Source organism: Athene noctua, chromosome 2 (genome assembly GCF_965140245.1).
Source record: "Athene noctua chromosome 2, bAthNoc1.hap1.1, whole genome shotgun sequence".
Taxonomy (NCBI): Eukaryota; Metazoa; Chordata; class Aves; order Strigiformes; family Strigidae; genus Athene; species Athene noctua.
In genome coordinates, this window is record NC_134038.1 from 128,549,674 (window position 1) to 128,563,625 (window position 13,952).

Here is a 13,952-nt window from a genome sequence, read left to right on the forward strand (position 1 = left end):
TCAGTGAGAATTCTGTTCTGTAATTGCTCAGTCTTGGGTCTCGCCCTTTAATATTCTCCATTGCAACTGGAGTAGTTTCGTACTGGATGTCTGTTCTTGTAAAATGTTTTATTGTTACCTAGGAAAGTTTTCTAAAGAAACACAGTGTCCTGGTTTAAACCTGACCAGCAGCCAAACACCACTCAGCTGCTTGCTCACCCTTGCCCACCCTGGGGAATGGGGGATAGAATTGGAGTGGTAGAGGTAAGTAGTCTCATAGGTTGAGATAAAGGCTATTTAATAATTGAAATAAAATAAAATGGAAATTATAATAATAATAATAATAGTAATAATAGAAAATACAGATGAGTAATGCACAATGTGATAGCTCACCACCTGCTGACCAGTGCCCGGCCTATGCCTGGCTAGCAATCCCAGAGAAGCAAGAATCCTGAAACCACAATCCTGGAAACAAATGAGAGCTTCCCAATCAACCCTCATCTATATACTGAGCATGATATGGAATATTCCATTGGCTAGTTTGGGTTTGTTGCTCAGGCTGTGCTTCCTCCCAGCTTCTTGGGTACCTGCACACTAGCAGGACATGGGAAGTTGAAAAGTCCTTGATTTCTTAAGCAACAGCTAAAAACATCAGTGCATTATCACTGTTCTTCTCATACCAGATCCCATACTGAATCCCAAACACAGCACTTTTCTAGATACCAAGAAGAAAAAATTAGCTCTATCCCAGCCAAAACCAGGACACGTAAAAATCACTTTTCACTGCTTTCATATATGAGTTCTTTTGTGAATCCTGTGATAATGTTGGACATCCAGTGGCAAAGTATATGATTTCTAAACAATGCTTAACTGCATACAAAAACAAGTTACTCTGAAATGGACCTCCTGTGTTCCACAGACTGATTACTCCCTTTTTTGTATCGTCTTTGTAGTATTTCCTCTGAAGAATGTGTACAGGTGAAAGTGGGTTTAATTTTCTGAATACTTAAGTGTTATAATTAAAGGTACTTCCTGCAGAGTTCATTGAGTTACCTGTAAAGCGTCTTTGAGATGTCTTTTCAGTATATTTTAACTATCAATCACATTGTCAGTGAAGCAAATACTAAATAAAGAATTGAAACATCTTGCCAGAAGAGAATAGCTGTTTGTAGCAAGAAAATGCTGTGGGGCATAGGTGGTAGGATACATGCAAACTAACCTAAAGTCAGAGTGTAACAGAAACCTATTTCCATAAAGTATTGAGAGAACTGATGAATAGCTTTGTTGGCATTATCCTGTCATGTGTTGTTGCTAACAGTGTGTGTATAGATTATTTTTTTTAAGTATTTCCTTTTAAACTGAACCCCTGTGGTTCAGACAGATGAGCTGTATAAAACCTAATTACTTCTGTTGGCCAAAGAAGAATTAAGCTTACAGAATGGACAACTTAATAATGGAAGGAACCGCATTCTGAAACAAGGTTGATTAGGTCTCAGAAACAGAACATAGCTGCTTGGAGGGCAAGATGAGTGCCCATAAAATGTTGACTACTTGTAATGTTATTGATTCTGACAGCAAAAGAATAGCACTAAGTCTTACAGTGTTGGAGTCTAATGTGTGAGCTCATAGGATTTAAGTCTCTTTGACTGATTTTTAGCAGGGTTTGGATGAACCCCTTAGCACGGAAGACAGATCCATTTAACTTTTCATACGGCCATCTCTCTGTATTTATCTTAAATAAATCCCGTGGTAAAAATACTTAGTCTTAACAGCCAAAAAAACTATCCAGACGCAGGATTGAATGAGATGTTTTAGAAAGATTATTTATGGTGCTAACAGATATTGCACACCTAAACTGATGGAGCGCTATATAGTTTTTGATAATTTTTTAAGAACTATTTCAGTTTTTTAATTTTAGATTGGTATTCAGAAAGGATGAGCAATTTTAAAAAATCTCGTATCTGGCTGAATTACCATTAAAAAATTTAAGATTTTTTTTTTTCAGTAATCGCCTTCCTTTGTGAATTCATATTTTCTCACTCTAGCCTAAGCTTCAGTCTACAAGTTCTTTAACTTTTACTATGACTGTCTACTGGGTTTGAGCATATCCCAGGATTTAAACATTCATTTATCACCTTTTTATAAACAAGGGGTTGTTTATATAATTCAAAAGCATTACAAGGAAAAACTATATAAGAAGTCAGACTACTTGTCCTTGTCTTTTGCATGTTGGAGAAGTGCCTGTATTTCATGCACTATGTAAAGAACTTCGAGAGTTGTTTAGATCTAAGTAAATATGTACATTTTTGGAATATTTCTGGACTTGGAATACTTCTAATCTCTGTGAAGTCTTCTGAATTTGAACAAACCATGAAAAATTGTAGGATAGTATGGCCATATATGTTATCTGTATTGTGAAAATAAATAATAATGTGTTTTCCCCTGCTTTTATTCCTTCCAGAGGACTTTGTCTAGACCAAGGACATAGAATACAAACAATATGTAAAATTTGTGTGTGTATATGCATATGTATCCAAATATGCATATAAGTATAATATGAATTTTAAAAGTATATTTATATTAAAATCATATATTATTAAGTACTAATTATGTATTCCACAGCAGAAACATTTTAATACCCGACAGCTTTCAAACATAATTTTGATTTCTGCTTCAGTTTGTGCTTACTTTTAAGGTAGACTTTTTAAATTTTGAGGATCATATGTACTGTATGAATTTTAGCTTTTACATTCATATTTTAAGTTAGTTTTGTGTACCCTGTACAAAAAATAATACTCTTATTTAGGTTAACTGCATTGTGGAGTTACATACTGAATTCAAAATTTATAGAATCGATGATGGGATTGTAAGAACTGCAGAGCTCCACTAGGTCTGAGTGGCAGATTTCTTTTAAAATAAATACAAAACAAAACACAGTTGACGGTTCCAAATTTTAATTACATCTGATACAAAACTGTGTTCCTTTGAAATAAGCCTAACAGAATTCAGTGTAAAATGGAGACTGATTTAACGTATTTAATGGAGGCTGGCTAACAAGTTAAATGAATTTTGAAAAAGCCTATTATGTACACTTCATTTTTGCTAAAGTACTTTTAACTCAAAATTACACTTTTCAAGTTCAAAAGGGTACTTACTTATTCTCTCAATAGCTCACCTTTTATATAAATTTGAACATTTTGCATATTTTTCTACTAACATTTTGATTCTCAAACCTGATATATTGTATGTAGTTCATCAAGATACTCTGTTTAATTCAAGCATTTTCCATGGCATATTTATGCTCAGTTTGTTAAGGCTTTGTTCCTTTAATTGCTCTAATTCATTAGATCATAAGTCTTTGTTCTTGTTCTTCCTCATCACTTTTACCTTTCCTTGGTTTCCATGGAAGCAGAAGGAGAATAAGAGTGTTTGTTTTAAAATTCTAGTCAACATCAGAAGTCTTGCATGTATGAAAATGACATTCTATATATGACTATGTTCTTAAGCCAGCAAAGATCCTAATTAGGTAAAATTGATCTATCAAAGAAAAAAACCCCTTTCCTTGGTACCCCTTATTTCTTAATTTTTTGGTGTTTGGTTTTTTTTTTTTATGTTACTTTTCCAAAATAATACTATTTTGTACCTGTAGGTTTTCTTTTCATTAGAAGACTTTGTAATGAAATTACAAATTTTCCCATAATCACAGCTGAACAGCAAAGTAACTTCTTTTTAAAGCTGGGATTTCAAGGAACTGCAGGGGGCCTTCACTATATATATTCTATTCAAATTAATAGATACCTTAATATTTTTTAATACTGTCTGCATTCTCAGAAACAGATGGAAAATGTACTGTTTAATATTTTGAGTGCCATCATTGTAAATATTTTAATATTTTATTTTAGCCAGAAAGTGAAATTTCTACCACTGTAGAAGATTACAGTTCTGAGGTAAGACTGAAGTAACGCTTTTCCTAACTTTTCTTTTAACTTTTTCTTTTACATGTTTACTGCAATGGCTGTGCATTGTTTTTCAAAAAGAGAAGGAAAGAAAGAGCAGATGTGATATTATAGACAAAGCTGCTGTCATTACTGGTATGATTAATGTATCATTAAAGCAAGCATTGTCAACTACATAATGGGATGGCTACTATAATCAGTAATGCAGTAGATATGTGAACTGTTGTAACAGTCTCAGCATTATGGTTGTATTAATGGTTCAGGTTGGCTTTGGAGTTGTGGCTGTACATAATTTCTACTAATTTTCTGTGGGAAACTATTTAACAAGTTGATTATGTTTTAATGAGTTCCAAAGCAGCCGTTCCTCAGCGACTGGCTAGGCATCAGTCTGCTGGTGGGAGGTGGTGAGTGATTGCCTTTGCATCACTTGTTGTTTGGGGGTCTCCCTCTCCCTCTCTGATGGGGGGGCTTAGCTACTGGACAGAGTCAACCCACCACACATTGGCATCCGTGACTACACCTTAGAGTAACTATTTGTTCCATACTAGTATTATAGCTGCTGTGACGCCTAAGGGAATATACATACCAGACAATGTGTCCCTGACCTGTCACACCACATGGTGCAAAAGTAATTACTGCAGCAGACCGTCTAGATGTGCCCTGAAAACTGGAAGAACTTCTTTCCCAACTTAAATGCTCTGTCTTCAATTCTTCCTTCTCTCAGCCTGTTCTCTTGACTAACTCTGTGTCTGTTTTCTGTCCCTCAGTTTTTTGTAAATTCTTCCCTTCTCTGTAGTAACTCCTGTCAATCTTTTCACCTTCCCTTGCCCATCACCTTTTTCCCATTGCTTGGTTTCTTAGCTCAGCCTTATTGGCTTTTCAGCCTGTTTCTATTCTTCCTTTTCCAGTCATTCCAAAGCCATTTTTTTTCGCTGCCTTTCTAACTTCATCCAAACATTGTTTTTCCTTCTTTTTTCTTTCAATATTTTTTTCTCCCTCTCCCTTGGAAACCTCTTCTCCTTTAGTCCTTGTTATGTTGGGGTCCTTCTAATGCTCAGCTCAACTTGTCCTAGATGAGAGCAGTAGTTTTTTCTTTCCAACCTGTCTCATCAAATCCCAGTTATAGTTTCCTCCATAGATTTGGTCTCAGCCTTTTTAGTTGAATTATTTTCCTGTCCCTCTCTTCCCCAGTTTGACCCTTTCTCTTCCACTTCCTCCTTGTTCTTGTTTATAAGCACCCTCATTTTCTTCTGGTGTGTTGGGAGAAGGCACTTGGGAATGCCTTCCCTCAATATTCATTATTGTCGACTTTCAAATACAAGATACTGAACCATAAGGATCCTTAGTCTGGACAATTGTAATCGTTCTTATGGCATGCTTTTTGTGATGCAAATTTAAAAAAAGATATGTGGGACTATCACTTTTGGAATCAAAGATCCCAGTCCAGCTGCTGAGGAGTGCTGTAAATGGAAGAAAGAAAAAATATTTTTGTGGGAGGATAGGTGTAAGAGATTGAAGCAAACTCTACCTGGGAAAAAGATTCTGTTTAAAGATTTAGTACTTCTCATAGATAAAATGTGGTTTATTTTGTCCAAGGAACTGAAGTAGCAAAGAACAAAAAGAATTTGAGTTTGCTTTATGTATGGTAAGATGATAGGGCAGTATGTGCACACAGTTTGCCATTGAGAGTGTAGTAAAACACTTTTGAACAACTGTTATGACCTTATTGCACCTTTATAGAACATGCATCACCATGGTATGTGATTACTATTAAATGGAATATGCAGTATGTGAAGAATGAACCCTTGAAAACAGTTGACAATGGCATTGATGGTCAGGTATTTTTACAAGTGACAGGTATTAAATATGTAGGACTAAGAAATTTTGATCACTTCTGAGGTTGTAGAAAGCAGTGTTGGAGACTGATTGCAAAAGCTTAAGAAAACATGTCTTTGCACAAGAAGACAATACAGAAAAGATCTGGCACAATGCCTCATGATAGCTATGGATATGTTCTGATTTTTAGTGCTTTGCTGTTAGCATCAGCTGAATTCAAAGCTCTCATTTTAAAATGTATTTTCACATCTAAACACTTAATTTTACCCTGCTTTATTCTTGAAAAATTTCTGTAGGTGCCTACGGAGTATATTAGGGAGCAATTTTTCCAATACTAAAGACTATAGAAATTACAGCCAGACTGCCTTCTGGATGTGCCTTTTAAAAAATGGCAGATATCCTCAAAAATGCAATGACAGATGCATTTCTAGGCACTTCTTATTCTCATTACTGCAAAAAGACTTTTTACCTCCCTGAAAGTTATTTTCTAAGACATAAGTAGGCAATGCAAAACTTGTGAATAGTAACATAATACTGGATCTGGTGAAGAACAAACTCAAGTGATGAGAGTTGTGATTTTAATAAGCTCTTTTTAGTTCCAGTTCATTACAATTGGTTGGTATCTGGAATGAGGAAACAACATGTTTAGGATATGCATATATCTTAGGAACTGCATTTTCAATGTGTTTCATGTCAGCTGTCATGTTTCTTTTATTATTAAAAGCTCTATTTACATTTATGGCCACCTTGTAAATAAAGTGATCTGGAGCCTTTTCAGTTGAAGATGAAAGTATATTAAATTTTGTCTGAAACAGCATAATTATGAATTTGTATGAAACTTTGAGCTTACCTTTTTTTCAGATACATGACCTCCTTTTCGGAATGCTAAGAAACCACACATTTGTAGAAACATAGGCCTGTTGATCCGTCTTTTCCCTCATTATTTAGAACATCTGTATTCTTTTTTAGTGTTTTTTGTCAGAAATTATGTTGAAAACAAGGCTGTCATGCTTCAAAGGGAAATAGTTCATAAATAATCTGTTTTGTTGTAGTTGGTAAAATATTCAGGTGTTTTAATTCTTCAGCCCCTTCTCTTCAGTAATTGAATAAAATTCAGTGATAAGTATTTCCCTCTTTAGGAAACTTATCAGACACACAGTTATAAGCTAATACAGTCGTCTAAGCAAAGTTGAAGGAACCAGTGAATGTTTATATAAGAATTCTTGTCTTGAAGGAGTTTTACTGTAAATACATTCTCTTGTTCAGTTTTGTTCTGATACCTCTAAATACCTACAGTATCAAAGGTAGAAGCCAAACTGAAGACTGATAAATCCTTCATATGACCAACTTGCCTTTTGTAAAAAATTAGTCAGTTTGAGCAAGAATGAGACCTACATGCGTAGTCTTAAATTAGTTTATAATGGTGATCAGCTATTTAAGGTTATCGTCTAAACTCAGAACTAAGGGAAGTTAGTCTTTTTCCAACTGTTAGAATTTAAAATTTTTTTATAACTATGCAAGGTAAAGTTGCCCCCATATATTTTCCATATGCCTCAATTTTACACTGTAGTTGAAAGATTGTTCTACCTTATGGGTTTTTTTTCTCTTATTGATTCTGTTCCCAGTTTGCAAAACGTACCTCTACAAAGATGGTTAATATAAAGTCTACAAAGTTGGTGGGTTTTTTGGAAGTGTTAATGAAAATTCTATGCCTCAACCTTAACCACTATGTAAAGAAATCTTCTGTTGCATGCTATATATATATAAAAAATATATTAAGCCATGGGATTTTGAAAAAAGCATCAATTTTTATCCTTCAGAACTTATTAACCTTAGTTATATGATTTTAATTATTTTAATCATAAACTGAAAATAATTTTTGTTTATGGAATGTAAAAAGAACCCCAACTGAAATTAATTTTCCAAAGTTGCCCAGATTGCCAACTTTAGCTAAGTTTCATATACTCAGTTGTGACATAACTAATCGTGCAGAGGCTACGAAAATTGACATGCAGTGTTGGAGGTCTAAGTATTAATTTTTGTGAAGGAATCAGATGTCCAAAATGTAAAAGAAAAGGGGGAAAATATGGAAACATGTGCTAAAATTGTTAATCCATTCCAGATACTTCTGTATGTTTCTACTACCAAATCAAAGCACTTTTAAAATCGGAAGTCTTCTTGTCAGTCTGTAATAGCTTATATTATTTTCACGTATTAAGGTATTTTCTACATTTTTCAGTGATTGAACAGTATGTGTTGATTTATGCTGAGCATGAATTTTCTGTTTATAAAGGGAAATCTCTGTAGTACTGGCAGTAATGTTTTAAGTAGTTTCTCATTATGTATTATTGCTATTCTGAGGTACAATTTCAGGTCTTCGAAGGTCTAAGGAACATTAGAGGGGGTACAGTGATTTCATAAATTTAAACCTGACCTCTAGTGGCAATTGTCATGAATTGCTGCCTTAATTCAGTGGTGCGAGTTGATTTTCTTTGTTTCTCTGGAAGATTCCTTTCATTTCTCTTAAGCATATGTATTTACTGATGCAATGTAAATAATACCTTTACTTTTAGTCAGTAGAATATTATATTTTACTTTATATTAGTAAGTACTATTTCTGTGAATTATTTTAAAAATAGAAGCAAGGAAGAAAAATCAGACAGAATGTCCTTTGAGGGACTTCCATAAGCTTCATTTGTTTCATGTCTTTTGTTCACCAAAACAGTTGCTCCTGGGTAGCTCATATGTTGTAAAATTTTTTTTTTTTCTTAATTTATGGTTATTTGTTTATGCAGTTGCATCCAGAGCTTTTGTTACTCCTTGCTTCCATTATCTTAATATGCTATGTGATTCTAATGTTACTTTAAATGTGTAATTGTTTGCTGGTGTGTGTAACTAAGCACATCATAAGGCATTGAGGCATAAGCACATTTCAGCGTTAAAGGTGAACTGCAAAGCTTTAAAAGAAGAAATTGTAAGAATCTACATCAATAGTATCTATGGGTTTGCAGAAGATCTTACACAAGTAAAGTGCTGGGGCCGTCAGACAAAATGCAGAAGTCCAATAGGGCTTGTGTAGACATCTGTTAACACTGAAGTTGTAATCTAGACTACAGTATTCACATATTGCAGACCAGTGAAAAATTAATTTTAAATTAAGATATTTTGAAGCTAATAACTCAGCCCCACTGTCTGTCTGCTCCGAAACAGCAGAATTTCTGTCATGCCGGAAGTTGCCAGGCTGGTCACGAGACTCCCAGCCTCAGCACAGCACCCTGCTCCCGTGCTCTGGGAGCTTGGCATGGATTACAGTGCCATTTGTTGTCTTGTCATGTTTCAACTTGCATTTTACCAGAAGGCATAAGGTATTTGAAAGGAGAAGGTATGAGATGAGAAACAGCATGGACTGCTGTGTTGTTGTGATTCACTTCTGTGATGTCTAAGAGCTAGGCTCCTGTGAAATGAGGCGGGATTTCCCCAGTTCCTGACAGTTGTTTTGAATGCGTATAGCAAAATCCCTTTTATAAGTAAAAGGTCTTTTGTAGAAATTTCAGCTGCTAAGGAGTCTGGAACATCTAATGAGATAAAGCTTTTATGTTTTTCCTAATAGTCCTTGTTATAAAGCATCTAAGAGTCTTTGATTGTTGCACACAGAAATGATTCACAGGAAGGGCAGCATGTCCACTGTGGTAGATGACAAGAATCATACACTGCATCTTTATCAATTAAGCCTAAATAAAATGGGAGTTAAAAAAAGGAAAAGTATTTCATAATAGAGTTTCTATTAAACTACTAGTGTTACTAATCTGGGACATGTGCCAAAATCTGAATAAAGACTTCGGTGCCAGGCGCTGTGTAGACATTTGTATGTCTGAAAGTAGAGTGAGCATCTGGCAATACACAAACGATGTGCAGTGCCGTCTATGAGTTGCCTTGACTGCTGTTTGCTGCAATTTTCTTTATTCTTTCTAAAACAAGGTAGTAATCTCTCTGTGGTGTCATCCTTTTTACTGAGGAAGTTAAGAATTGAAAGGGCACTGTGCCAGCTCTGCAAATTCTTGTCTAATGAAGGTTTATTCGTTCTCTTAATACAAACTATGACTATATTGATCCCATTTATAACCGTGTACTTTCATGTTAGGTAACTTATTGATTTGCTCAGGCATGATAGTACTTTGTAAATAAACCCTGATCTAGACTATGTCAGATATCTGACCAGTATAGCTTCTATTTTTGATATAAACAGTATTTGGGTCCATGTCTAGTCCCGTTATTTTTGTTTCATACTCTGATGAGTACATCTCTGAGGGGAAACAAAGCTGTTCTTGCTTTCTCGTTTTAAAACTTTGGTCTGCTGTTTTAAAAGCTGGCCTGTTTTGTGGTTACTCATAAGGATACAGCACATTCTTTCCATTTGGATAAGTGTTTTTTTTTAACCTGTAACTCCTACTTTGGCTTGTGCTTGCCTTTTGGAGATCCGTTGTTATTAGTGTGCATGGTCTGTAGAACAAAAACTCTCGTAGAAGCTGAAAGGGGTTGCAGTGTTAGGTGAGTGAAAAAGGATTTTTTCAAATGTCTTATGTTAAATGTATAATTTCTGCTCTTTTCAATTTTAAGAAATTCCCTCAAATCGAGGCTAAGAGTCTATGATACTGCCTTTCATGCACTATCCAGAGATTGGTGACTTTCAAGAAATAGTAGATCTCGAGGTGTATAAATATCTTTTAGAAAGCATAATTTAGTAACATACAGAAATATTAAACATATAATTTAAAATGCAGTACTATTGTATATTTAAAGTATAAAGCTTTGCATTGACCTTTAAATCTGAATTACTTCGTTTTCTCTAGATGTTTAAATTTGTAATATGGATTTTGTCTTTAGACAGTAGTATCTATTTTTGCAATTTTGGGTGTGTTACCTGTTACCTATGTTTACTTTAATGTAGTTTATGATATATAAAGTTATTTTGTATTTCAAATGAAATAAATTTTGTAGCATAAAATTTCCCATGGGTCTGCAGGAATCACCACATAAGGTGAAATGAATGGAAAATACAAATCAAGCTTTATTTCAAATAATAATGTATTTAGAAATTGTCTTTATACAGGTAAATGGTTGCAGTTTTGTGACAAGAACAGCTATACCTGCAGACTCAAACAGGGTACAGTATTGCAAATTGAATCATAATACTAATGGTGCATACTAAAAACCTCAATTTGTTTTGAGCAAAAACTATCTTGCTGCCTAATACTTTGTTTTGCATGCTGTGCTCTGCATCTGCATTGTTTGTTATATATTAATATAGTATACCGCTAAACTTGAAATGCAAAACAATTTACTACTTCTATTAAGACTATCAAGCAGAATTTGCAGAAATGTCAGTGCTTTTGAGGTGTGAATTATGCTAACAAAGGAAGTTACCATGACAATAACATCTTCAATGCTGTATTGTGTGTTAATGTACTAAGTTGACATTTGATACAGAATTTGGTATTTGAGTTTACTTACTGTGATAAAGCATTAAAAAAATGGCATGTTAAGGAACTTGGATTGATTTAGGAAGAAGAATTTGGAGTTGGAGAGATTTGTTCTGAGCATGGAATGCAGCACTCTCACATGCAGCTAGAGGTGATGGAGAATGAATTGGCTGGGAAACAGCAAGAGATTGAAGAGCTAAACAAAGAGCTAGAAGAAATGAGGGCAGCATATGGTACAGAAGGATTGCAACAGGTATAATTACCTTATGTTGCTTTCTACATGCTATTTAGTTACATGCAAAAATGCAGAGCATCACCTGAAAGAGTTCACGCTTAATGACAGCTGTTCAGAATGCAGTGTGTGGTATAGAATGACACATAATTTCTTTCATTACATACCATGCGCTCTATTTCTTTGAATGGCATTTCCATTGTGTGTACTTTTCTCTGTATTTTGTGACAAAAATTCCAGTCGTCTTCACAGTGACTTTCTTCAAATTAGGAATGGAAAGACAATTTTCTTCAAGAAAAGCCCCAATTCTTCTCTAGTTGTACAAAGACTGCATTTTTTAATACCTTCCTGGTTCTCCAAGATCAAAAAAACTCGGGTTTTACTTCCTAAGGAATGATATAACTGAGTTGATCGTTGAACTGGAAAGGTATGTCAGACTTTATAGTCTGAAATACAGGGCAACTGTGTCAGAATGTTCTAATAAACATCTAATAATTTGGGATTACAGGGAAGTATTTCTTACTGCAGAAATACTATTGGAATTTAAAGTTAGGTTTTAAAGAGTATTAAATACTTACTCTTCTAGTTTAACCAAGTGGTGCAATGCACTGAAATCAGTGCCTTGTCATCCTTCATGTCTGCCTTATCTCTCTTTTAATTTAGATTCAGTTCACATAATTGTATTTTTCTATTTTTTGTAAAGTGCTGCAGAACACCAAAGTTGTTCTAATCTTCAGTCATTTTCACCTTCATTATTATTGGAAATTATTTTTTTTCTGCTTTCATTTGTATTTTATCCATGAAAATGGATGTCTTGTTTTCCACCATAATAGAGTCATCTTTAAGTGGTTGCCCTGGAGGATGTGGTTTATCATTTGTCTGTTGGTGAATCTCTGGTGTTGCATTTTAAGTCAAACTTAGCTTCTAATTACTGTGTCTTGGATCTGTTGGACTAAACATAATAGTCATAGCATAATAAAGAACATAAGCATAATTTTAATTTCTCACAATTGTGACTACTGTTAGTTTTTCCTGGAAAAGGTGAAAGTGAAGATGTTTGAATTTTTTAAATGGCCTTGATTACTATTTTAAAAATAAATTAAAAATATATTAAAACAAGCTGTGGTACAATAATACTGTAATAGTTGCAGCATATTTTTATATGAAAGTGGTACAAGTGTATAATAGCTCAGTTGAGAAATGGATATGGTTTATTTTTCAAAAGAAACAAAAGAATTGTGAAAACAGAGTGCGAAAGATATGTTGTGTGCTTTAGTTCTGCCTATTTGTTAAAGTTTAAAATTATAGCAACGTGTGGATCAGAACAGGTAAATTTAGTTATTCAATTTCATTGAACAGATGCAGAAGGAAAGGTATGACACACTTAAGTGTCTGATGGGTTCCAAATTTTCTCTATTGTAACAAACATCGAGTATTTCCACTAGATCCATGCTTTTAAAGTAGGAGTTCACTGCAGTGTTCTGAAAAGAACTTAAAAATAATTTTCTCAAATTCTTCGCATAGTTTGGCTTGTTTAAGGGACTTCTGGTTTTTATGTCCTACCGAACAATGTCCCTGTCTTCTAAATCAGTAAGCTTTATCTGGAAGCATTATAATTTTACTTCAAAACTCAGCATATAGCCTGAAGAAAGCTTCTTTTTTGGGAGCATTGTAAACAAAACAGTTGCAGGTGACTGATGGTTTAAGAAATATGCGGTACATAGAGATGAAGCTTCTGCTAGCCTGGAATGAATTCCAATTGACAAAATTACTTTAAAGTGAATAACACATCTATTTATATAATTGCACATGAAAAGAGTCCCAGTTAATATTGTAGAATTTCTGGATGCCTGAGTGTAATTCTACAAAAAAGTAAAACACTAGCAAAGGGGTTTTTTTCTGTACTTTTATAATTTCTTCATCATTACAAATTACAGAAGATACATCTATTAAATACACTGTATCAGTTTTGCAGCTTGAGCTGATTTTCCCATGTAGTTATGAATAGTTTCTCTGGGTTCACAATGTAAGATACTGCATGGTATCTATTATATGCCTTTAGTACAATGAATGCAATTTATTGTGCTTTCAGTGAGAGATGATATAACTTGTGGGAAAAGTGTGTGGACATGAGTAGTTGTACAAAATTGCTGAAACACTGTAAGTAGATACTCTGGCTTCCTTTATGGTGGTTAGTTTATGTGGCCACACTTGTTAGTTTAAAAGCAAGTTACATAGTTAACTAATCAACCTTTTGTTATCTGATAAGTATATTTTACAGAAAGGTCATATATTGTTAAATGAGGGAAAAAAGTCTGTTTCTGAAATATTTATAAATAGAGTTTGAAAACATAAATGCTCCAGTAGGTTTGTGAGACATCTTTTAAATGGAGAGGTTAGGGATGATGTATTCCCACTTAACTAGAATAAGCTAGTTGTTTTTTATGTGTGGCTTTGATGTGCATTAAT

At 34.2% G+C, this 13,952-nt stretch overlaps 1 protein-coding gene across 1 annotated transcript in view; it reads left to right on the forward strand.

Moving 5' to 3' along the window:
• Window positions 1-13,952, forward strand: part of AKAP9 (A-kinase anchoring protein 9) — a 118,242-nt gene that overhangs the window by 30,315 nt on the left and 73,975 nt on the right. Inside the window, 3 exon segments of the mRNA XM_074900258.1 lie at window positions 3,882-3,926; window positions 10,882-10,935; window positions 11,334-11,504. Of these exon segments, the coding sequence (XP_074756359.1) occupies window positions 3,882-3,926; window positions 10,882-10,935; window positions 11,334-11,504 (270 nt within the window).